This window comes from Meriones unguiculatus, chromosome 6, assembly GCF_030254825.1.
Source record: "Meriones unguiculatus strain TT.TT164.6M chromosome 6, Bangor_MerUng_6.1, whole genome shotgun sequence".
NCBI classification, from domain to species: domain Eukaryota; kingdom Metazoa; phylum Chordata; class Mammalia; order Rodentia; family Muridae; genus Meriones; species Meriones unguiculatus.
In genome coordinates this window covers 31,489,229-31,513,650 of record NC_083354.1, presented here as the reverse complement: position 1 = coordinate 31,513,650, position 24,422 = coordinate 31,489,229, and the positions used below count along the sequence as shown (strand labels likewise).

The 24,422-nt window shown below is 56.8% G+C and overlaps 2 protein-coding genes across 16 annotated transcripts in view; both read left to right on the top strand.

The window, feature by feature from the left end:
* Nucleotides 1–11,729, top strand: part of Nktr (natural killer cell triggering receptor) — a 37,755-nt gene extending 26,026 nt beyond the window's left edge. For 3 of the 12 annotated variants that reach the window (XM_060385026.1, XM_060385029.1, XM_060385028.1), the window contains 7 exons: nucleotides 688–775; nucleotides 1,207–1,352; nucleotides 3,057–5,918; nucleotides 6,720–6,815; nucleotides 7,389–7,445; nucleotides 7,962–8,060; nucleotides 9,243–11,729. In XM_060385026.1, coding sequence (XP_060241009.1) covers nucleotides 688–775; nucleotides 1,207–1,352; nucleotides 3,057–5,918; nucleotides 6,720–6,815; nucleotides 7,389–7,445; nucleotides 7,962–8,060; nucleotides 9,243–9,330 — 3,436 coding nt within the window. In that variant the 3' untranslated portion in view covers nucleotides 9,331–11,729. The other 9 variants (XM_021647387.2, XM_060385030.1, XM_021647396.2 and 6 more) reach the window with 8 other exon arrangements.
* Nucleotides 11,730–14,215: 2,486 nt separating this feature from the next.
* Nucleotides 14,216–23,214, top strand: Zbtb47 (zinc finger and BTB domain containing 47). Of its 4 annotated transcripts, none has more exons than XM_021647430.2 (6): nucleotides 14,216–14,485; nucleotides 17,386–18,879; nucleotides 19,921–20,068; nucleotides 20,727–20,842; nucleotides 21,449–21,593; nucleotides 21,700–23,214. In XM_021647430.2, exons 2-6 carry the CDS (start codon nucleotides 17,467–17,469, stop codon nucleotides 21,969–21,971), a joined length of 2,094 nt encoding a protein of 697 aa, XP_021503105.2. In that variant the 5' UTR covers nucleotides 14,216–14,485; nucleotides 17,386–17,466; the 3' UTR covers nucleotides 21,972–23,214. The 4 variants fall into 4 exon arrangements, with proteins under 4 accessions (XP_021503105.2, XP_021503104.2, XP_060241017.1 ...); XM_021647429.2 differs by lacking the exon at nucleotides 14,216–14,485 and adding an exon at nucleotides 14,671–15,204; XM_060385033.1 differs by lacking the exon at nucleotides 14,216–14,485 and adding an exon at nucleotides 15,554–15,927.
* The last annotated feature ends 1,208 nt before the right edge of the window (nucleotides 23,215–24,422 follow it).

The window sequence follows — 24,422 nt, the reverse complement described above, 5'->3', positions numbered from 1 at the left end:
ATATATGCACATAGCCCTAGGTATCGGAAGGAATATTTGACTTCAGGATTGATGTCTATCCTGAACATAACAAGGTCTAGTCTCAAAAGAGAGAGGTGGGAAGAGAGAAGGAGAGAAGAATGTGCTGTGTGAGCAGAAGTGCTGCAGTGTCTGCTCTAACTCCTAAGCTCCTGTGAGAAAGCTGAGAACTCAAGCCAAGCTGTGCTGCAGAGCTTCACGGGTGGTTTGTTGTTGTTTTGTTTTGTTTTCTTTGCTTGTTTACTTCCTCCACAAATCTTCAATTTAAAAAATGCAAAATAACTCCGCAAACACATATGTCCTAATGGGACGAATGGAGCTCTCGCAGAGCTCAGCTTGGTGTTCTCAGTTATTGGAGCTGCTACCGCAGCCTGCAGTGAGTTCACACACCTCACCTTTGCAAGGTCATGGGGTAGCACATGGAATGCTAGTCAAGACTGTGTCTGCTGGTGTGTGGTGCACCTCAGAGCTGAGTGAGCTCAGAGGTGTGCATCAACGTGACTACGCCCATACAATGTTAGGGATATGAACATTTGAATTTCCTATCATTCTCATGCCGTGAAGTATAAATCTTCATATTGTTAAGACTGTAGTTCTGCATTTGAATGTTGGGTAGACATCGTTTAATGAGCATTTGCACATTTTTAATTGTCATCATAACTTTTTCAGGAATGTTCCAGATGTTACACCTGTTGTAAGTGATCAGAAACCATCTGTGTCAAAGTCTGGACGGAAAATTAAAGGAAGAGGCACAATTGTACGTATGTTACAACTTTCTCCTTTCAAATTGTTTATCTAAATATTTACTTTTAACATTCTGTTGTAATAATCAAAGGTTTAGTTCTAGACAGACTATTTCTCCTATTCAAACTATTCCCATGGCTTTGGGAAGGCGCTGCCTCCGGTAGGTACAGCTATGGGTGAATTTAGTGCTGTAATCCATGAAATAGTGTGTTGAGAAGTTTTGGTTTATGAGTAATGGAGGGTAACGAATATATTAGGACCGCAAAGGGAACTTTCAGGATACCAAGTGAATGTTTTGCCGCTTTTGCCTCTCCACATCTTATAATTAAGATAACTTCATGCTATCCAGTTGGTACTTGGATCGGTGCCTACATTAGATTATTTTGCCCGGCTCTGTCCTACAAGAGGCATTTTTAGAATGGTTACTATCCTCTCTGTTTAAAGCGCTATCACACACCTCCAAGGTCAAGATCCCACTCTGAGTCCGAAGATGATGACAGCAGTGAAACTCCTCCTCATTGGAAGGAGGAAATGCAGAGACTGAGAGCTTACAGGCCACCGAGCGGAGAAAAGTGGAGCAAAGGAGACAAGTAAGCGCCTGCAGTGTGGACAGCCTGCTCACAGAGGGCTAAATGCTGGAGAGTCAGTGCCTGGCATTCACAGTCAAGATGGCCAAAGGGAAGCCAGCAGGAGCAGCACCACTGCCACTGAGACCAGGGGCGTTCCCGCCAGGTGCTGCCTCCTTATGCTGAGCGTCTGAACGGACTCCTAATTGCAGAAGTGAGCAGGTCTTAGGTACCACGTGGTAATGTCTGACTTGGCAGATGCCTTAGTCACAGGTATGTGGATTGGAAACAAGGAGAGCCTGCACAGAATGGGAGTTAATTTCTGGCTCCAGAGACTGCTATATCGTCAGTAGTCTGATAAGAGTGGTGCCTTGCAGTGCAGGGGTTGTCTGTTTCCAGAGGCAGGTGACAGGAATAGCCAGCGGGAAAAGAATCCTTCTTGGGGGAGTTCTGGTTTCTCTGCAGGCATCTTAGGAAAATGGTTTTGAATTGAAAGAACAAGGAAGAGGCAGGCAGCTATTATGTAGACATAGCACAAACATGGTGGTGCTGAGGACTCTCACTTGTGGGCCTTGATTGTAAATCTTGTGTCAATTTTCATGTAATCATGTTTGATTTCTGTTTTAAATTAATAGGAGCTTAGGAGAAAGTGTTAAGTACCACACTGAAGTGGAGAGAATACAGTTGTCGTGCCAGCATTTAAATAGCTTCCCACTAAGGACATTTCTGTGTTCCTGTGACTTATGTAGTTTGTAAAGTATCTGAAAGGAAGAGAAGAGAAAGCTGGGCATTGTGATGGTTGCCTTTAACCTCAGTATTTGGGGAGCAGAGGCAGGCTCATGCATCTTTGTGAGTTCAAGGCCAGCCTGGTCTACATGGTACATTGCAGGCCAGTTGGGGCTGTATGGTGAAACATTTCAAAAATAAATAAAGGGGGAAAAAAAAGAAAGAAAGAAAAACCAGGTTTTTAGGTAGGCCTGATAGCACTATAATCCCAGTGCTTGGGAGGTTAAGGCCAACCTGGACTACATCCTAGGCCACATAGCAGGACTCTGTCTCTACAGAAAGACAGGGTTAGGAAGATGGTCAGTTGGTAATGTGCTTGCATATGCGTGAAAGCGAGGTGTAGCAGTGAGCACTTTATAATCCCAGTGCTGGGAGGTGAGACAGGAGGGGTCTTGGGGCTTGCTGGGAAGAAGTAGTGCTGAACTCCAGGACAATGAGAAACACTCTCAGAAAATTAGTGTTTCTGAGAATGACGGCTAAGATGCCCTCCACGCATGTACACACACACACACACACACACACGTACGTTTTTTAAAAAGGAAATGAGGAAAAATCTCTTTGAGTCAAGCCTGGGCATCCAGCTTGTAGTAGAGTGCTTGCTGAGCATGCACAAGCCTGAGTGTATGCCTCCTTATGGGAAAAATTTTCCTTACAGGGAAAAATAAATCATCAGCGAGGTTGCTTGGGAACTAAGTTTCTCACTCAGAAATTGCTCTCGGAAGGAGAAGGTTGTTAGCAGATCTTATCGGGAGCTTTGTGTCTCCACAGAACTCAGGACTAGGTGGTATGATTTTCACAAGCATTCAGAGAGTCTTTCACTTAAAACAAGAAGGTCTTCTGGTTGTCATGGCTCTGATTCATGTTAACATGTTGATGGAGTCAGGTACTCTGTTAGAAGTATGCTCATGAGTAACTGCAAGCTTGTTCTGTCCCCGCTTCCAGGCTAAGTGACCCCTGTTCAAGCCGATGGGATGAAAGAAGCTTGTCCCAGAGATCCAGATCATGGTCTTACAATGGCTACTATTCAGATCTTAGTACAGCAAGACACTCCGATGGTCACCACAAGAAACGCAGAAAGGAAAAAAAGTTTAAGCATAAAAAAAAATCTAAGAAGCAGAAGCACTGCAGAAGACACAGGCAGACAAAGAAGAGAAGAGTAGTTATGCCGGCTGATTTGGAGCCCTCACGGTCTCCCACCCGTGGAGTGAAGACCTCATGTGATAGAGAAAGGAGGTCTCGCGCCTCCTCTTTGTCCTCTCATCACTCATCAAAGCAAGACTGGTCTAAGTCAGACAAGGATGAGCAGAGTGCTTCCGCCCTCTCCAGCAGAGGCTCCTATAGATCCAGGTCTCGTTCACAGTCAGAGTCCAGAGGGAGCTCGAAGTCAAGGGCCGCGTCAGAGTCCTCGTCGAGTTCTCGCAGCAGATCACAGTCCAGGTCTAGTTCCAGGTCAGGGCGCCGAGGAACATCCTCAAAATCACCAAAAAAACCCGCTCAGTTGAGTGAAAATAAGCCCATTAAGTCAGAACCTTTAAGATCTTCGATGCCGCAGAATGGAGGTGTGCTGGTGCAGCCTGTGGCAGCAGAGAGCATCGCTGTGCTCCCCTTGAGTGACAGCCCGCCCCCGTCCAGGTGGAAGCCAGGGCAGAAGCCCTGGAAGCCTTCCTACGAGCGGATTCAGGAGATGAAGGCTAAAACGTCCCACTTGCTGCCCGTGCAGAACACATACAGTCTCACAAACATTAAAGAGACGGCCAGGTCATCATCCTATCACAAAAGAGGCCGAAACTCAGGGAGTGATGGAAGCGCTTATTCCAGGTACAGGGACGGCAGCTCCAGGAGCTCAAGGAGGTCAGGGAGCAAGTCTTCCAGGAGCAGGTCATCCTCCCACTCCTACACGAGGTCACGGTCACGTAGCCTACCGACTTCACGCTCACAGTCTGGGTCTCCATCATCCAGGTCCCACTCACAGAGTAAGTACAGTGATAGATCCCGGCGCACTAGGTCATCCTCGTACACTTCCGTTAGCAGTGAGGATGGAAGACGAGCCACGAGGACACTTAGAGCCAGTGGGAAAAAAGGTGTCACATCAAGTAAAAGACACCGCAGCAGCACTGGAAAGCCACTTCACAGTAAGTATGCAAAAGGCAGAGGGAAGTCTTCATGTCACAGAAGACATAGTGAGAGCAGGTCGTCTGTAGATTGCTCCTCCGACAGTGAGCGGTCACATGTTCAAGGGGTGCACTCAGTCCCAGAGAAGGAAGTGTCGAGCGGGGAGCCGGGGAAAGGCAGAGGAGGAGGGAAGTCCAAGCCTGAATGGGAATGCTCTCCTTCTACAAAGAGGGCTCTGAAAGACAGTTTTGGTGGTCATGCTAGAGAGGACAGTAAGCCCAAAGGGAAGAGCTGTGCTGGCAGTAAATGGGACTCCGAGTCAAATTCAGAACAAGACGTGGCTAGGAGCAGGAAAAGTGGTTCCCGAAGGTGTTCCGATAAGGAAGAGGGTGAAGCCTCTTCAGACTCCGAGTCAGAAGTTGGTCAAAGTCACATCAAAACCAAACCCCCAGCAAACCCTTCAGCAGACACTTCTGTGCCTGACAGCGATGGTGCCTGGAAGTCTAGGAGACCATGGTCTTCAGCCTCTGAGTCAGAGGGCTCCTGCTCCAACTTGGGGAATGTCAGAGTAGAGCCCCAGAAGCAAAAACACTCCAAGGATAGTCTTAAAGGGGATCATACAAAAAAGGTGAGAGAGAAATCAAAAGCCAAAAAAGACAAAAAACATAAGGCTCCAAAACGTAAGCAAGCCTTCCACTGGCAGCCTCCACTAGAGTTTGGGGAAGAGGAGGAGGAGGAGATGAATGGAAAGCAAATTACTCAGGAGCCAAAAGAGAAAAAGCATGTCTTCGAGAAGTGTGAAGCTGTAAAAGACAGTATTCCAAAAGTAGAGAAAGCCTGTGATGAAGGCAGCTGTGCCAGTAAACCCAAGGAGGGTACTTCAGAGCAGGGCCCACTGGCAGAGAGTGAGCATGACCCCAGCTCTTGCCCTGCGCCTCTGAAAGTGGAGGAAAATACCACCAGCTCTCCCTGTGGCACCCAGCACATCGACGAGCATGTCCCAGGTGGAGGGGAGGATGTGCTTCAGACAGACGACAACATGGAGATTTGCACCCCTGACAGGAGTTCCCCTGCAAAGGGAGAGGGGCTGTCCCCTTCAGCAAACCACAGGCTGGACAGCCCAGAGGTGAGCGTTGTCCCAGAGCAGAGTGAGCACACGGCACAGCCCAGAGCAGCAGGGAGACCAGAAAGCAGTAAGTCTGAAAGTAAAGCCTTGAGCGAAGGTGGGAGACAGGACAGCTCTGCCAGCTTGGCCAATCCTGTAGAAAGTGCTGGAAAGAAGGAAGGGTCTGAGAAGAGCCAGGTGACCCTCACGGAGAAGTGGAAGCCACTGCAAGGTGTAGGGAATCTGGCAGTGCCTGCTGCGACCACATCCAGTTCTCGGGATGTGAAGGCATTGCCTACTGTGCCTGAAGTGAAACCACAGGGCTTGAGGATAGAGATCAAAAGCAAAAATAAAGTTCGCCCTGGCTCTCTCTTTGATGAAGTAAGAAAGACGGCACGCCTAAACCGGAGGCCGCGGAATCAGGAGAGCTCTAGTGACGAGCAGACGCCTAGTCGGGATGGCGATAGCCAGTCCAGGAGTCCACACAGGTCGAGAAGCAAGTCTGAAACCAAATCTCGACACAGAACAAGGTCTGTCTCCTACAGTCACTCAAGAAGTCGATCTAGAAGTTCCACCTCATCTTACCGGTAAGAAGGACGCCCCTTCCTCTGTCCCCAAGAGAGCCTGCTGTGGCTTAGGTCATGAGACCAGCAGCATTGGAAGCATGGTCACTGTTTCCAGTTACCTGGCAAGGAGTAAGAAGCATTAGTCCATATGAGCAGACTACCAGTAGAGGGCCTGGGTAGGGAGTGGGCATTTCAGGACCAGGAATTTGGGCTCAGTTGAAAAGCCAGACCATCACTGCCTGTAGGTTATCACTTGGACAGTGAGTGTGCTCTTGCCATGACTGGCGGTGAGTTCTCAATATTCAAAGGTGTGAAGGAGCTGGCTTTCTTGCCCAGAAAGAAAGTTGTCGTGCCTTTGCAGAGAGTCCTTTGAGCATACTCTGCAGGGCTCAGAGATGTCAGTCATCTACCCTGTCACACATGTATGAGGTCTGTGCCATGGAGGCCAAGTTGCTATCCAAGGCGCACATCTCAGTCCAGCTGTTGATCACGTTCAAGTTTTTGTTGAGGACCCATACAGCATTTGTCATCAGGATAGACTGAAAAGTACAAAGAAGGAAAGTGCAAGCTAAGAACAGGGGTCGGGGTAACAGGAACTCAGTAAGTAGTTGTGTTGGTGTAAATCTACCTATTGCAGTGTTTTGTGGCTTTTACTTTGTTGATTAAACCCTGGTGGCTTCTGGATTGCTTCCTTTGCAGTGCACATCCGTGTCCCCTGAGCATAGTTTATAAGCGGCCTTACCCTTCTTGTGCTCCCCTCCCTGCTGTTCAACAGTGTGGGGACTACATAGATTGTGTGCTTTCTCGTTCATCCCACTGTAGATCACGAAGCTACTCTAGAAGCCGGAGCCGAGGCTGGTACAGCAGAGGCCGAACCCGCAGCCGCAGCAGCTCCTATGGAAGTTTCCACAGCCACAGGTGAGCATGTGGCTCTTCCCTGCCGTGTGGGGCCCACTCCCTTGCGGTGGAGCACTCTGCGACAGCAGGGCAGCTGTTGGTTTGTCCTTGTCACACGCTGCACTGAACTGTGTCTCCTGCTCTTCTGGCTGCGCTTTGATGGGATCGAATCCCGGGGAGGCCAGGCCACTCTTCCCTCCTCCCGTGGTCACAAGCCAGTCACCTCTTGACTCACTTAGGGGTTCGGACATGTTATGGCGAGGAAATCAAGAGGAAAGTGTGTGCTCTTGGGGCAGCGCATGCATATCGGCTTCCCAGCTGCTTCTCCTTTTGGCCAGAAGTAGTTTCTGCTGTGGCCACTCGTATAAGTGGCCTCTTCCCCTTCCCTTCCAGCTGGCCACCTTCTCAGAGAGTGACATAAAGATCAGTCTTGTGGAATAAAAGGTTTTAAAAAGAGAATTGAATACGCTTGGGATAAACACAAAGTAGTTACAGGACTTCCCTGTCCTTTCACTGTGAAGGGCAAAAGTGTAGGTTGTTAGTGCAGCCTGTGCCTAGAGCACAAGCTGACAGTCCCTCTGTGATCCACACCAGGACATCCAGCAGGAGCAGGTCCCGGAGCAGCTCCTATGACCCCCACAGCCGCTCCAGGTAAGAGGTAGTGGAGGCCTCAGGCTGCTGGGTGGGGGCTAGAGGGTTGGCTTGATCCCAGGCTGTCGGGTAGGGGGCTAGGGGGTTGGCTTGATCCCATGATGTATGTACAGCACATCGCCGTAGCTCACCTCCCAGCCTTAAGTGTTGCATTTTTTAATTACATAACTTTAATGCATGTGTTGAAATCTGACAATTTTCAGTCTGTCGGCCATTTTGCTGCAATGTCAGAAATGACTGTCGGGTTGTAATGGCAGGCGCTTGTGACTGTGATTGCTTAATAAGATCCAGGTTCAGCCAGGCTAACTCAGGGTTAATTTTGGATATTTTTCAGTGCAGAAAAGAAATTAACATTTTTCTCTTTAACATAGCAAGTCCAATTGAGGGCAATTGCTGGATATTTCCAGAACTTCTGCAGCTGTCCTCACACCTCCATAGAGTGCCCTTGTGAGCTAGTGCCCTGTGACAGCCTTACAGTAGAGACGGTGTGTTCAGCGTGTGTCATTGCTGTTTAAGCAGATCCTACACTTACGATAGCTACTACAGCCGCAGCCGCAGCCGCAGCCAGAGGAGTGACAGTTACCATCGGGGTAGAGGTTACAACAGGCGGTCCAGGTGAGCACTCAGGTGGGCCATCGGTGGGACGCTTACTGTATTTCATTGGCCCACGGGCAGCCGTTAAATATGGCTTTGGTACTGAGACTTGTCAGGTGGTGGTTGTGGGTTATTGTTTTGTAGTTGAAACGAAGAAGGATTCTCAGATATTCACACAGCTTTGAGTAAACATTTCTTTTGGAGAATATAAGGAGAAGACCAAATCATGGCTCACTTCTGGAAGTCAAGCTAATTTATTGACTAGTCAGTTTATGGTTTTATTAAATCAGTTATAATTGTGTCATCAGTAGGGTAGGGGCTTATATCTTAAGACATAACCCTTATAATGACTCTTGTATTGTCCTTTGCTGATGGCTGCTGTCTCCCTCCCTCATCCATTGCAACCCCAGAAATCCTTGCACAAAAAGTGCATGTGGACAGTCCCTTGCTTGAACTGTTCCAGGTGCTGCCAGCTGTCTTCCACAGGTCCAGGAACCTTGGCACTCGCTGCACAGGAACCACTTGCCAGCTCCGGCTTTCTCTGACTTACATCCTCTAATGTTGTAGGACTTTTCCTTCTGCTCAGAAACCCAAGTGCCATCTACATCACTTGTCTGTCTCTTGAAGAGGTCACTCAACATGTACCCATCCCCTGCTTGTCAGTATGGCTCATTGCAGCCCATTGTCTTGGGAACCCCCCCACCTGAAGTGCATGCCTTCCTGAAGAGCCCAGGGGGTCTCAGTGCACCGACTTACCTGTGTGCACTGCCTTGAGGGTCCTTGAGCCCTTGTACATGCTCTTCTGTGGTGGGTGATGCCTACCGTGACATACAGAGTAGCTCCCAGAAAATGTTTTTAAATGAGCTGAGTGATGACCAAGCTGCTGGCTAGGACCCAAGTGGTTTTGTTCACATGCAAACCCACACCCACTTCTTCAGTGAGACTCTATCCTTTAATCCCTTCCTGCCTCCATCTAATGTAGTGTTGTTCACTGGGGTAGACTAGAAAGTAGTTTGCTCATTTTTTTTATGAGTGGATTTTCATGTAAACCCCGCACTGTGTGAGGTTTCTTTATTGTTATCTTAATTTTGATTTTACTATTTGCCACTTAGAACATCCTTGAAAAGCCCATCTTGTTGCTGTAGTTAGACCCCAAAGAGTGGGAGTTGAAGGCTTTCTGTTGTGTTCCCTTCTGTTCCACAGGAGCGGCAGGTCCTATGGCTCGGACAGCGAGAGTGACAGAAGTTACTCTCCTCGCCGGAGCCGCAGCGAGAGCAGCAGATACAGCTGAGGCGTCCGTGTACAGACTGTGTCTTCACTGTAAATACTGGTAACTTAAAGCTGAAGAAACGGGACGGCAGTCTGTTGTGTTTCAGTGTGAGCTCGGTCCAGGAGTGGATATTTCTGGTCACTTCCACGTGCAGAAGACTTTAAAGTGCACATGTCCCTAGATAGATTTTCATGGCCCACTTGACAGTAGACAACGAGGAAATGTTCATTTTCTTGAATCAAGAAATGGTAAATTTGATGCAGGTATAATTTGCAGTGTTGCTTTAGGGAGGGTTTTCTGTAGCTCACATAGTCCGTGGGATTCAGGCTTCTTTTGTCAGTGTTTCAGGTCTTAGCATCCATGTGTCACAAGCCACACGTTCCCCTGTCCCCGTGCTGGTTACCATTTTGGTGTGAGCGGTCAGATCAGGCTATGCGCGTCCTGGGACTGCAGCCGGGTGTGCGGTCCATCCAGGTGTGAGCACCCACACCGTCTGAGGGCTCTGCCTTTCCACACTGACTGCCAGCAGCTTTCCACAGCAGCCCAGATGGGGACTTGCTGCACTCCAGCTCGTGCTTTGGTGCTCGGTGCCTTTGGTTCCTCTCACTCCTGACCTCAAACACGTGTCCTGAGGCCAGGAGGTGAGTCACGACTTCATTAATTCACTGGCACCAAAAATTATTTCTTCTGAGCTGGGTTCACTATGGGTGTACAGGCTTCTTGCAGACAGATAGGTGGTGGAGGTTCCCGGAGCCGGGCCCACAGGCTGGCCATCTTGTTCTGCACATGTGTGCTGGAAGAGCCAGCTGAAGAGTGAACTTCAGAAGCAATCCCACACTCTACTCACCATGACCCAGAGACGCTTTGGCAAAGCTTTCCTCTCACCATGGCGACAGTAGCATCCCTGCCCCAACCAGCGTGTTCCCCGTTTGTGCTGATACCCCCACTGACTCCGTGAAGTCCTGTCTGACCGGAGTTGGGGGCAGACGGTCACAGGCTGCTGGCACACAGATGTTCTTGTGGCTTTCTGTGGTTCCAAGAATTCAGCCTGCAAAAACTAGTTTGGGTTTGTTTCTTTGTTTTGTTTTACTCTTTATTTTGCATTCTTTCCCCAAGTGTACTTAATCACCTTAGTGCCGATTTAATCCAGTTCACAGAATTCCTGTTGGAATTGGTGTAGAAGTCTGTACCATCCAATCCTAGGCCTTGATGATGTAAATGGGAAGCAAAAGAGCCTTGGGCTGGAGGAGCTTACAAACGCCCTGGCCAAATGGATATATGAAATCGTCTTCCAGGCTCAGTCATATGTACTTAGCATGTACGTTCCGTGACCAGCACCCCAAAAATAATGCTGTCACCCTTACGAGGTATGTAAACAGCATTTTGGCAGCCAGCCAGCTATTGTTCACCATGTCAGTAAATAAAAGTTCATTAGAAAGCAGGATAACATCAGGAATCAGTGTTCGGTGGGTTGAAGATTAAACGTGGTTTATAGTGAGTGGTTTTTGTTTTTTGTTTTTTAAGTTGTCCACAGAAAAGGATGTCTGAATCTACTAGTTGGTGGGAAGAATGCATTTAGAGCCCAAACTGCCAAATGGAATTAGTAAGAAAAGGTCGCTGTTGGGCGGTGTAATATTTTGTTGCTGTGTAACAAATTGTCTCAAATACCACAGCCTAAAGCAGTGCCCATCATTGACTCGGACTCGATAGGGTTGACATCTTTGCTCAGGATCTCAGGGCTGTGGCTAATGGCTGGACGGGCACATTCCTCATGAAGCCTCTGGGAAAGAGTGAATTGCTTGTAGACTGTCAGCCGGGGACTCTCTGGGCTCCTCTGAGGCTGCCCACAGCCCCTGTTGTAGGCCTTGCATCTTCAACCAACAGGGACCCTTTTAGTTTTGTGTTTCTAAAAAAAAAACTGCCTTCTTCCTGTTCAAGGGTCCATGTGACTAGATCAAACACCAGAGAGAAATGTTTGCTTGAAGTCCAGTGGCCAGTGGAGTTACAGACGTTGGCAGGTCATGGGGATGGACATAGGGAGAGGGAGGGCCTGCCTCCTGCTTCTTGCCGCATGGACAGGGCTTAACCTGCCCAGGCAGGCGCCTGTCTTCAGCAGTGGCAGCCTTGCTGTTTATACTCGAGTGAACTACAGAAACGGCTTTTCTTCCTAACCAGAATCATTCTGAATTTCGAAGTTATTTTTTTAATAAAATTGAATTATGTTGTATAATGTGCTTAATAGAAAATGCTTTATTGGACGGTTTTGTAACATCCTGTTTACAGCAAGGGCATAGATTGTTCAAAAAATGTAGAAAATACTTTTGTACATATCAGCAGTGTCTAATTTGTATATACCTCGATTAAATTTCCCTACAACTTGGAAAGGATCTTGTAGAAGTGAAAATACATGCTAACTTTGAGTCTGCCTGCTTGGTCTTTCTTTGCTCAGACTCCAGTTAGTGTCTGCTGCAGCCAGTGAAGCAGCTTCTGCATGGCAGGTTAGTGGGGAACGGGAGTGGAGCCTGGCAGAAACAGTACCGCTCAGGTTGGGTGCAGTCCAGGCCTGCTTTCCGCAGCTGAGGAAGGAGTGCACAACTCCAGCCTCCACATCCCTCTGCCTAGAAGCAGGTCACCCAACTGCAGTGTCCACATCGCTCGCCTTGGGACAAGAGCACAGAGGCACCCTGAACGCATAGGCCAGGCAAGGGCAGTAAACCGTGTTTTCTAAACACTTGTTTCCCAAATTGTCACATGTGGGTGCCTGCCTTTAAACTTAAAAGAAAACGCAGGCGTGGTGGGACATACCTTAACTTGGGGGGGGGCAGGTAGATCTCTTGAGTTCAAGGCCAGCCAGGGCTTCATAGTAAGACTCTTTAATTCGTATGTATACACACAAACACACACACACACACACAATTACGAGCATTTAATACCAGCACTTGGGAGATGGAGACAGGAGTATCCATTGAAGGCCAACCTGGGCTACGTGAGGCCCTGTTTCCACACCCTCACAAGAGAGGGGAGGAGACCAGGGAAGTCCCTTGTGGTCTCTGCAGAGTTCAGAGAACTTTGATAAGACCCCCCATGCTAAGACGAGCGGTGCTGGGCGTGAGCCCGAGGTCCTCTGAAGGGGTGGGGGGCCTAGACAGGGCTCAGTGGATAAGAGCACTGGCTGCTCTCGCAGAGGATCCAGGTTCAGTTCCCAAAACCTGAAGCACAGCGCGGTCATCCCCAGCAGCCCCAGGAGATTCAACCCTTTCCGGCCTCTCCAAGCGTGCAAGCAGTGCGCGGAAACACTTGAGGGCCAAACGCCCATAAATAAAGTTTAATTTTAAAAAGCTGGGACAGGTTGGGACGTTTGGGGTGAGACAAGTTATTGTTTGCTGTAGCGAGGAAGAGCTCGGCACCTCGGAATGGCTTCTGAGGCCTGGGAGCCTTTTGCCAGAGCTCTTCCTCCCTGTGGTGTGGTGCAGCCTAGTGTTACTGCTGTCTTCCTCAGTGCCGGTCCTGCCACACACAGTGAGACCCAACTCCACAGCCTGAGTTTGAGGACTTGGAGGCACCAAGGCAGAAGGTGGGTTCTGACGGGGCCAGAACTGCGCCTATGGCCGCTGAGCCCTGACCCGCCAACCCTGCTGCCCACATGAAGACGCTGAGAACCAGTCTGCTGGTGGAGCCCAGAGGATGTGCGTGACCCAGGGTCAAGCCTGCACTAGCGCGGAGAGGAGACTGCCTCCCTGAAGGCGCTGTCTGGGCGTTTGCGCTCGGGCTCCAGAACCTACACTGCAGGGTGTACCGCTGGCTGTCTCCAGGTCCTCGGAGCAGCTCTTGACCGTTGCTGCCACTGTGCTGACCCCTGCAGAACTGTGGGTGAGGGCCTCCGGGAGCCTTGCAGGCGCTGCCGGGGCGGGTGTGCCGCGCAGGCCCTGACTTGGTGTGGGAAGGAGCCCGCTGGTTTGCATTAGGCTGCCCACCCGTGCGCAGCTGTGGCCCGTTAGTGCTGGGCTGGCAGCCAGGCCTGCTGGAGGAGGCACCCCTCCAGCCGGCACCACCTGGGGCACTAACCTGCGTTTCTATTACTTGGGTGCGCTTAGCCTCCCAGCCCACAGTTCTTCGAGGAACACGAGGGGCCTCCTGGCCTTTGCAGTTGTTGCCAGGGACAAGCCCAGTGTGCCCTGGAGCCCCCAGTCAGAGCTCAGGTCCAGCTCTGAGCACCGAAATAGAGCTGGAGCCCTGGAGTTGGGGGTGCCACTCCTTTACCGTAGCCAGGCCCATCCCAAAGGGCCAGCATCCTTCCTGTGGCTAAGCTGGCCACTGCCCAGCTTCTCCCATCCTCTCAGCGCAGGGCTAGGTGTGTGTCTCCCCTCCCTGTGGAGACTGTCCCTGTCCATCCAGCGGGTAGATACCCGGCCCTTCCCACCTCCCAGGTCAGTGCATCAGTCCGCTTGACTCAGAAGCTGGCCGTGTGGAAGTGACAGGAGGGCATCCCGGGACCTGGCAGGTTCACAGCTTTAGCTCAGAGCCGCAGTCAGGCTTCTGTGCCTTCACTGAACCGCAGCTCCTCGCCCCAGCCATGGGGCAAATCCTGCGCAGGTGGAGGAAGGGGCTTGCTGCCCCCACCTCTTTGCACCCCACCCAGCTCAGCTTCCCCGCTCAGGAGTAGCCCCAGTGGCCGCAGGAGAGAGCTTTGTATTCTTAGGGGATGGACCCTGCGCCATTTGACACTAGCCTAGCTCCAGAAGAATAGTCACAGGCCCTGCACACCACGAGGAAGGCGCACACCCAAGGAGATTTGTGGTTGGAGTGGAGTGGTCCGGCAGGAGCCGTGCTGCGAGAGGGACTAGGCGCAACAGCGGACGCTGGGTAGGGGTGCGGGGCGTCCGAGAGAGACCACGGTGGTAGCCCGTGGTCCCGCCCTGCCGCCGCTCAGCCTGGCAGCGTTCCTTCGAAGCCTGCTGCCAGCACAGCCAGCCCCCTGCCCCCACGGAGCCGGTGCCAGAGCAGCATTCCGCCAGCCGGGCTGCGTCTCCCCGGCGCTGAGGCTGTGCAGTGGGGCCACTCGGCCCGGCCTGGGCCTCTGGCCCCCGACTCGGCTGACCCTGGCAGGTCATCCGAAAGGCTTTCTGTCGCAGCGGCGGAGGTGGCTCGGAGGCCCCGCGCAGCCACAGGCCACCAGGTAGGTTCCGGAGGCGCAGAGCCAAGCTAGTGGAAGGCCGGAGCAGCCTGGGGCCCCAGACTCACCCCCAAGTCGGAGCGGCAGGGGCCACAGGGGGCGGGTGGTGAACGCGGCGGGGTGCGGGGCTCCGGCCTCAGCTCGCCGGGCTCGGGGGAGCAGGTGGGTCGGGGCCGGCGCGCCCAGCTCTGCGAACTCACGCCTCGCCTGGCCCCGCCCCCGCAGAGCAGCGGGAGGACACCCGGGTTAGACTCCGTGCGAACTTCCCGGCGGAGAGGGGCTCGGCTCGCGAGGGCGGGGTCCCGCGGTCCACGCGCTCCCACGTCGGCTGCCGGCTCGGCCCGGGGACCCCAAGCATCTCCGCAGGACAGCCGCATCGGGACGGCGCGCGACACGCGCGTCCGCGCCCCTCACTGGCGCGCAGGGCGGCCTGGCCCTTTAAGCGTCCAGACGGCGGCCCCAGCTGACGCGCGGGCTCCAATCGGCGCCCCGCGCCCCCCGCCCGCCGCGCCCGAGGCTCCCGGGCCGCAGCTGCTCGGCCGGGACTCGCCGCGGCCCTGCGCCTCCGCCCGCCCGGCCGGCCGCGCCCCCGGGGCCATGGTCGCGGGGCCCTGCGCCGGGGCGGCCCCCAGCGCAGCGCTTCATGGAGCGGCCCGGGCCCGGCCGCCGGGGGCAGCGCGATCCTGCGGGGCCCTGTGAGCTCCCAGCGCCGCGGCACCATGGTACGCAGGGCCCTGCCTGTCCCCCCGCTTATCCGCCCACCAGCGAGCGCCGCCTTTCGGAGCGCACGGCCCCGCGGGACCCGGCACGGAGGCTGGGGCGGCCTGGCCCCTCCCCCGGGGTCCTCGACCCCCTCTGCCGGGTGTCCGGGGCCCGGAGTGCGGCGCGGCGGCGCGCCTAGGGGGTGAAATTCCTGGGGTGGGGGTGCTGGCGTGGAAGGCCGAGGTCTTGCTGCGCGCGGGCGGAGGGGGGCGCTCCTCTGCACCCGGACGGCGCCGCCCCGGGGCTGGGAATGGGGGAGAAGGGGGGAGTCGGATTCCCTCCCGGGCCTTGGGCCACGTGGGCTGCAGCGGCCCTGCCGGAGACGGGGACAGCTTGAGCCAAAGGCGGGGGCGCCCACGGCCGGAGTGGAAACCCCTGTGTGACCTTGGGCCGGCCCCCTGCCGTCTCTGAGCCTGTTTTCCCAGGCCTCTCTGAAGAAGGCATCCAGAAGTCATGCGCCGGTAGCCCTGGTCGGCTTGGGCACTCCCAGGCTGCCCAGGGAGAAACGGGCGGCTTGGCTTGCCCCCAGGTCTCGCCAGCTGGCCTTCAGGAGTCAAAGCTTGGTGGCCTCTGCAGGTGGCCTCTTGGGGTGGGGGGCTGCAGCTGCAGCCTGCATGGCCAGGTGGAGAGAGGCCTCCTCAGCTTCAGGATGCGGAAACGTTTGGCTAGAGGCCTCACAGCTGGTGGGCATTGAGCTGGATGGGCACACAGCTGGGCCCTGCGTGGCTGGGCGGGCTGGGTTGTGGCTTTAGGGCCCCTGCTGGGCTCAGGTGGGCCTGGGGAGCTCTGTAAAGAACAGGGCCCCAGGCCTGTGGTCTGCCCAGCCCCTCAGCAGTGCAGACACTGGTCACCTGCAGGTGCAGTGACAGGAGGAGGCAGCTGCAGAGGGTGTGGTGACCGTGTGCTGGGCAGCTCCCCAGACCTCACACCTCTCCCCACACCTCACGCAGAACTCACTAAACCATCCGAGCGCCTGGAGTGCCCCAGGCACAAGGAAGGGGTACCCAAACAGCAGGGTGGCCGCAGCTCCATGGGCAGTGCCTTGCTGGGTCTCAGTTTCTCCATCTGCAGCCGGAATTGGCCCCAGAGTGTGAATCGGAGTGAGTCAGAGGAGAGGGATGGGCGGGGCTCCGTGCCACGTCCCAGCTAGATGGGTCTGCAGTTCTGAGATCTGAGATCCGCAGAGATGGGTGGCTGGAGGTGTGGAGGAAACTGGAGGTCAGCAGGCGACTCCGGGGGCAGAGCGGGCATGTCCACGGCTGATTGACAGGGCTCACCTGCAGCCCGGAACAGCTTCTCCCTGAGACCGCTGAGGGAGAAGCGGCTGCTCCATCCTCCCCGTCCCTCTGGCCTGCTCACTTCGGACAGGAGGATGGACGGACAGGGGGCAGCTGCATCCTTGGTCCTCCAAGGAAGAGCTGGCAGGTTAGGTCTCCCACTGAGGCAGACCGACCGCAGACACAGGAAGCTGCTGTCTGTCCAGGCAGAGCCTGTGGAGCATCCAGAGCTGGCCTGCGGGGCTGGCCTGGTGTCTGCTGAGCCCAGGTCCTGTGTAAGGGTTAAGGCAGCTCTGCCACCCAACCTCGTGGCAGGACGAAGCAGGACTCTGTTCTGCAGCTTGGGATGAGCCTAAAGGCCTGACAGTCTGGTCCCATAGTCTCTAAGGTCCCTAGGGCTCTCCAGGAGGTATGGCCTCCAAGACAGGACCACCCTGGAGCTTCCGAGTCTGGGCTGAGGTCTCCTCTTGGGAGTGTGGTGACCGGAGAAAATAGCCCATCCTCCACGGAGGGCCCAGGGTACAAGAAGCTGCTGAGGCTTGAGGGGCCTGGGCCTCTTCAGCCTGCTGTGTTCTGTAGCCCCTGGAGGCCTTTGCTGGGCACTGTCCATGAAGGGGCCCCAGATGCAGCCTCGATGCCGTCGCAGGAGCTGGGTCTTCGCTGTCCATGTGGTCACAGTTGGGCACACTGACAGGAGGAAGGCCAGGACACACGGAGGAAAAGTGACTAGGGGTCCTGGGGTGCCGGTCCGTGTGTGCAGAGGAAGAGAAGGGAGGAGGCCCGGAGTGGCCCCTGGGGCACAGGTCCTAGGACGCTGTCGCCCAGGAGCGCGGGCCTCACCTGTCCCGTGTCCCCGCCCCGCAGTTGCTGGTTGAGAAGACCACAGACTCGCCGGCGGCCGAGTTCTCGCTGGTGGAGGACGTGGCCCTGCACTTCGCCTGCTTGATGGGCCGCCTGAACGAGCAGCGCCTCTTCCAGCCGGACCTGTGCGACGTGGACCTGGTGCTCGTGCCGCAGCGGAGCGTGTTCCCCGCGCACAAGGGCGTGCTGGCCGCCTACAGCCAGTTCTTCCACTCGCTCTTCACGCAGAACAAGCAGCTGCAGCGGGTCGAGCTGTCCCTCGAGGCGCTGGCGCCCGGCGGCCTTCAGCAGATCCTGAACTTCATCTACACGTCCAAGCTGCTGGTGAACGCGGCCAACGTGCACGAGGTGCTGAGCGCGGCCTCGCTGCTGCAGATGGCCGACATCGCGGCCTCCTGCCAGGAGCTGCTGGACGCCCGCTCCCTGGCGCCCTCGGGCCCCGTGGCCCTGGCCCAGCCAGCCACCAGCTGCGCCCCGGTGCCCCCGCCGCCCTACTACTGCGACATCAAGCAGGAGGCGGACACCCCGGGCCTGCCGAAGATCTACGCCCGAGAGGGGCCCGACCCCTACTCTGTGCGTGTGGAGGATGGGGCCGGGGCGGCCGAGGATGCCGGTGCTGCCGCTCCAGGGCCCACACAGCCGCTCTTCAAGGAGGAGAAGGAAGGGGCACCCGAGGAGGCCGAGGCCCCTGGTAGCCTGTGCAAGCTGGAAAGTGCAGAGGGACTGGAGCCAGAGCTGGGTGCCACAGGCACCTACGGGCGCCAGGAGCAATCACAAATCATTGTGGAGGTGAACCTCAATAACCAAACCCTGCATGTGTCCACTGGGCCTGAGGGCAAGCCAGGCACTGGGGCCAATCCTGCCACTGTGGTGCTGGGCCAGGAGGGTGGGATGCAGGGACACTCAGAGGAGGAGGGTGCGGGACGTGGCGGGAGAGAGGAGGAGGAGGAGGAGGAGGAAGACGAAGAGGGAGGCAGCCAGGGAGAGGAGGAGGAGGAGGAGGAGGAGGAAGGGCCCAGTGATCAGGAGGAAGAGGAGGAGGAGGAGGAAGGGCCCAGCGAGCAGGAGGAGGAGGAGGAGGAGGGCGAGGCTGAGGGCAGGCAGGACCCTGCGGGTCCCACCGGCTGTCAGGGCAGCCAGGCGGACCCTCCACTGCACAGCCGGATGTCCACACGGTCCCGGGGACAGAGCACCCGGTGCCGAGCCACCCCTGAGCCGGAGGAGGTCGGGCGCAGAGGTGGGAAGAGGCCCAAGGCCTCCGGAGCTGTTCCGGCAACCCAGGCAGCTGATGGGCTGGGGGCCAAGGTGAAGCTGGAGGAAAAGCAGCAGCATCCGTGCCAGAAATGCCCGAGGGTCTTCAACAACCGCTGGTACCTGGAGAAGCACATGAACGTGACCCACAGCCGCATGCAGATCTGCGGCCAGTGTGGGAAGCGCTTCCTGCTGGAAAGCGAGCTGCAGCTGCACAGGCAGACAGACTGCGAGCGGAACATCCAGGTGAGACCGCTCCCCAGACAGCCCAGGGCCAGCCTGGCCTGCAGGTGGAGCCTGACCCCGGGGTGAGGGTCATCTGAGGCTGGGGGGGGCACAGCAGGAACTGGGGAGCGATGTGTCTCAACAAGTCTGCAGGGCCACAGAGCTGGCTGCCCCTCCACAGGCCATGTACTAGACCTACATGCACAGAAGGGAAAGGCCTTGCCTGGAGGGGGCGCCACCCTTCGCTCCCCCCAGAGCAGGTGGCCAGGGCAGCAGGGAGCCAGCCAGGGCTATTCCCTGCATATAGCTGCAGAACTGTCAGCTACCCTGGGTCTGGGCGAGAGAGACTGGGTGAGAAATTTGGAAAGGAACTGTGTGTGTGTGTGTGTGTGTGTGTGTGTGTGTGTGTGTGTATGTGTGTGTCTGAGCACACACACACACACACAGGGAGCTAGGGGCTTTTGCCTTTTCTGGCCGAGGAAGGAGGAAAAACAAAATACCCTGACCACAGGTAGGCGGGTGCTAATTGCCTCCACTGATTGCTAATTGTGATGCCAGTGGGGATTGTGTGACCTGGTGACCTGCCCATCTCTACACGACACACCTGTTTCCTGCGCTGGGCTGTCCCTCGGCTGTTCCTGCTGCACCCTAAGCCTTCACTCCTTCCTGCCAGGCCCCAGCCCCTCCTGGGGGGTGGACAGGACCAGAGTTCAGGAGTGCCGCCCTCAGGCCTCCCACCCTCCAAGGCCCGAGGGTGCCCTAGGGCCCTCTGCAGCCTGCACTGATCAAGGCCCAGTACTGACAGGAACCCAAAGGTCCGTCCACCGACCTGCAGCCTCGCGTGGAGAGGCCAGGGGCCCACAGAGCCTGGGGAGGTCTTAGCCGGGAGAGCTTGTAGGAGCTGCCCCGGGGCAGCCATGTGGGTAGGTGTGGAAGGCGTCGGCCCAGTCTGGCAGCATCAGATCAGCCTTCTTACTGCACTCCTCAGGTGGGGAAACTGAGGGTAGTGGGGGCCCAGGCTAGCTCCGGGTCCCAGGCAAAGCTCTGTCCGCTCTCCCACAGTGTGTGACCTGCGGCAAAGCCTTCAAGAAGCTCTGGTCCTTGCACGAGCACAACAAGATCGTGCATGGCTACGCGGAGAAGAAGTTCTCCTGTGAGATCTGTGAGAAGAAGTTCTATACCATGGCGCACGTGCGCAAGCACATGGTTGGTGAGTCCCTGCAGGTGTGGGCGGCTGTGGGAGCCGCTCATCCAGGCGGCGGGGAGGGATGCCCAGGCTGTGGGCCCTGGCACGAGCCTCTGCCCCCCCCACATACACACAGGAAAGGAACAGCTTTCCCCAGTTACACGGTGCCATGTGTGCCGGCACGGCCTTGCCTCCGTGTGACAGCCACTAGGCCTCTCATGCCTTCTCACCTTTTGGGCTTCAGGCTTCTCTTGAGTGCAGCCTTCCCCAGGGGCCACACTGGACACAGTAGAAAGGCCTCCCCGAGTGTGCTGGCCTCCCACCCAGGCATGGCTGCACACGGGAGGTGGGCCTGGCTGAGTGTCTGGGTTCTGTGGTCACCCTTTCTCATTTGAGTGGGCTCCCCTGGCAGCCGTGCCTCCCTTGCTCCACCGCGTAGTGTAAACGGGATGGGACTGAGACTCCGGGGTCGCTGTGCCGGCCTGGAGTATGCTGGGTAACCAGGTGGATGATGGTGAAGCTGTCTTCTCCCTGGGCTCTGAGGGTCACCGAGCCCAAGGCCGAAGCCTTCACCTTGGGAGTGCCACTGAGTCCAGTATGGGGTGCAGGGCCTCCGGAAGGCAGGTCAGGAGTGGGGGTCGGACAGGTACCTAGAGAGGTGACGGCTAGCTCCCTCACGCAGCCCACACCAAGGACATGCCCTTCACCTGCGAGACGTGTGGGAAGTCCTTCAAGCGCAGCATGTCTCTCAAGGTGCACTCGCTGCAGCACTCGGGCGAGAAGCCGTTCCGCTGCGAGGTGAGCCCTGCTCCCGAGGTGAGCCCTGCTCGGCTGGCTGCTGGGCCCCGCTGCTGCCGGCTCCACCACCCACGTGGTCAGGCGGGGAGGAAGGGCGCCAGCAGGCGCTGCAGGCCGGGTTGGCAGCACATGCCTGTGATCCGGTGCTGGGGACTGGGGCAGCCACGGACAGCGCAGGGTCAGCCTTAGCTGGGCAGTGAGTTTGGGGAGGACGAGCAAGCCAAGCAGAGGGAGGCCTAGGGAGAGCGCAGGGACGGTGCTGCTTGGCAGGCGTGAAAACTTGAGCTTCGGTCCAGGCTTAAAAAGAGAAAGTAAAGCTGGCGTGCTGGGTGTGGCGGTGCGTGCTGGGGGTGCTGGGGAGGCAGAGACAATCCGGAGCCCGGAGCTCACTGCCCTGTGAGCACAGGCTAAACAGAGTCCAGGCCATTGAGAGGCCCCGTCTCAAAAACTGCCAGTGTGGCAGGCACCTGAGCAAGCGCCAGAGGTTGACCTCCGGCCTCCACCCCGGAACGTCACCGTGCACCCACGCACCCACACCCACGCGCACCCCCCCCCACACACACACACAGGGTTTCAGGCAGCCTGTGGCGTTCCCCCTCCCCACAGAACTGCAACGAGCGCTTCCAGTACAAGTACCAGCTGCGGTCCCACATGAGCATCCACATCGGCCACAAGCAGTTCATGTGCCAGTGGTGCGGCAAGGACTTCAACATGAAGCAGTACTTCGACGAGCACATGAAGACCCACACAGGTGCGCGTGCGCATGCGCCCGCCTGGGTCTCGCCTCAGCCTGGGCTGGGTGGGCTGGGGTGGGGCCTGGCCGGGCGCAAACACCCCTGCTGCCCCTGCACTTCCAGGGGAGAAGCCGTATATCTGCGAGATCTGTGGCAAGAGCTTCACCAGCCGCCCCAACATGAAGCGGCACCGGCGCACGCACACGGGGGAGAAGCCCTACCCCTGCGACGTGTGTGGCCAGCGCTTCCGGTTCTCCAACATGCTGAAGGCGCACAAAGAAAAGTGCTTCCGCGTCAGCCACCCGCTGCCCAGCGACCCTGCCCTGCCCGCCACGACCCTGCAGCCCGCGGCCCCGCTCTTCCCCACGGCGGCGCCCAGGCTGGACACTAACTGACCCCGCGCAGGCCTCCTGGCCAGGGACGGCAGAAACTGACGGGGGCCAGGCTGCGGCTGGCTGCCCCTGGCCCGGGGTCCTGGTGCAGCTCCTTGGAGATTTCCCTCCCTTGGGAGCAAAGGAACAGACTGGCCGGTTGGCCACACCCCTCCAGGTGAGGGGTGCCAGAGGCAGCCAGCGCAGGGCAGGAAGGCTCTGGGCTGCAGGCAGGGCCAGGAGCCAGGCAGGGCCTGAGCCAGCTTCACCCACCCAGCTACCGCGTGCCCCGGACTACTCCCTAGGATGGGAGGGTTTGGGGGGAGTTTAGGTGCACCCCTGTTGGAGCTGTAGCTCCCAGGAGGCCGGTGAGCCTGACAGGATGCCGCATAGGGCTGGGCCGAGGAGAGGCGGGATGTCGAGGCTCCAGAACCCCTCTGCGTGGGACAGGTGGGGCTGGCCCCCAAGGGCGTCTCTTCCCGCTCACATCCCTACCAGGCAGGCTCAGGACCTTTCAAGAACCCCAGATCCTGGAGAGAACGTCTCCAGGTGGCGGAGCTCAGGCCTCCAGGGGCAGAGAAGCTGACTCCCCAGCTTCCAGGGGTCCTGCGGGAGAATGAGATTCCAGAGTGGGTCCCACAGGAGCCTCGGGCAAGCAGTTCAGGGTTCCACGGTGCTATCTGTGGGGTGGGGGAGGGGCGGGAGCTGTCCACAGGGCACCCCTGTCCTTTACCAGCCTGCCTGGCTGGACCCTCTCCCCGGGAGACACACGCGTCTACATCTGCTCCCCAGAGGCCCACACGCGACCTCATCTCCTCCTGAGGCCGGGCCAATGCCTGCCTCCTGCTGGTTCCTGTCCCTTGCACTTTGCACTGTCTGGGATGGGATGTCACACCACAGCCCTGGCAGGGAGGGGAGCCCCTGTGTGTAGGCCCCTGTGGGAGCAGGAAGCTCATCCAGTGCCCTTGCTTGCCCTCGGGAGGAGGGCTTTCGTAGGTGACCCTTTCTGTTGTCATTTAGCGTCTTTATTCCTGCGTAAGCTGCGTTTCCTGGCTCCGATCTCCGGTGTTTATAAGCTTCTGTTTGTCACACTCTGCACCTTATTCCCACCCCACCCCTTCCCAGCATGGCCACACGGAAGAGGCCCGTGCCAGAGGGGACTGGCAGAGGGTACCGAGCCCCTCGACCCCTCAGAGGCCCACGCGCGCACTGGGACAGCGGGCTGGGGACGTTTCATTCATCAATAAACGAAGCACTTTATTCTGTACAGGTGTGGGCAGGCCCAAGGTGCCCGGCAGATGCGGCTGTCCTCTGGGCAGGGAGGGCTGAGCAGGCAGCTCGCCTGGGTGGGTGCCCTTTCCCAGCCTGAAGAGTCGGGCCTCCTGTGTCCCCTGGGGAGACAGGTGGGCCCTGTCTGAGAAAGGAAAGGTTTCCTGCTCGGCTGCAGAGCCCTGCCCCACTGCCTGAGGCTGGGCCTGCAGCTCCTTCCCCACTCCAACCCACCCCCACCCCCACCCCCCGCACCCTCAATCTCTGGGCTTCCATATTGTCCTCAGGGACCTCTTCCCTGCCTCTCACCATTTCTAACCTCCGGCCCCAGTGCCTGGCAGCTCTCCAGAGCTGGCTTACATTCTCCAAAAATAATTTAAAAAAAAAAGTTGACCACTGCAAAGGTCACCAACCCTTATCACCTGGTGGCCTTCGTGGGGCCTGGGGCCCTGGTCTCTCTGGCTATTCATCACTAAGCAGCAATCTGAAGAGAAGGGGCTGGGGAGAAAACCCCGTCCCAGGGATTGGGTGTCCTGCACTTTCACACACCCTCGCCTGGGGCCCAGATGGGGTGGCTGCTGTGTGGGAGGTGGCACAGCCCCTCTCTGAGGCCCCTGAGTGCCTGGTGCTGCACCTTTCACCTGCCCGCGTGAAAGGCACCCCCTTACTGCCCCGTGCAATAAGCCCGTCCGAGCAGTGGAAGTGGGTTCTCACCTTGCGAATTTACACTTAGAGGATCGAGTCCCTGAATGTCGACGTGAAGGATCTGGAGCAGAGTGACAGCTTCCCTGGCCAGGAGTCGGTGGCCTTGGGACCATCGCCTCTGGGGGACTCGCTGGGCTCTGTCGCCCAGCTGACTTGGCAGGTCTAGCCCTGGGCCTGCCCTCACGAGACGATGCAGGCTGCTCTGGTCTTGGGGCAGTGGGTGGGGAGTCCCCATGAGGGCATGGAGGGCCTGGAACCCAGGGAGAATCACCTCCACATCCCTCACAGGGGGCTGGGTGATGACGGGAAGGCCAGGCCTGGGTTTGTGGACCCTTCCTGTCTGGTTGTGTATGACACTGCGTGGTGGTCCCAGGGTGGGGACAGTGGGCGTGCAGGCGAGACGAGTGATGAGGAATAAACTAGGTTTCGCTCCTGGCCCCTGACCCAGCCTCTTCTTTTTTGTGTGTTGCTGCCCTGTGATAGGGCGGCCGGGGTCCCAGC

Bases quoted from the DNA above. Each gene is read 5' to 3' on its own strand.
- Zbtb47 (XM_060385033.1), top strand. From the start codon at position 15,859: ATGGCCAGGTGGAGAGAGGCCTCCTCAGCTTCAGGATGCGGAAACGTT. The intron at 18,880-19,920 runs GTGAGACCGCTC...GCTCTCCCACAG, and splicing joins ACTGCGAGCGGAACATCCAG to TGTGTGACCTGCGGCAAAGC. The intron at 21,594-21,699 runs GTGCGCGTGCGC...CTGCACTTCCAG, and splicing joins GCACATGAAGACCCACACAG to GGGAGAAGCCGTATATCTGC.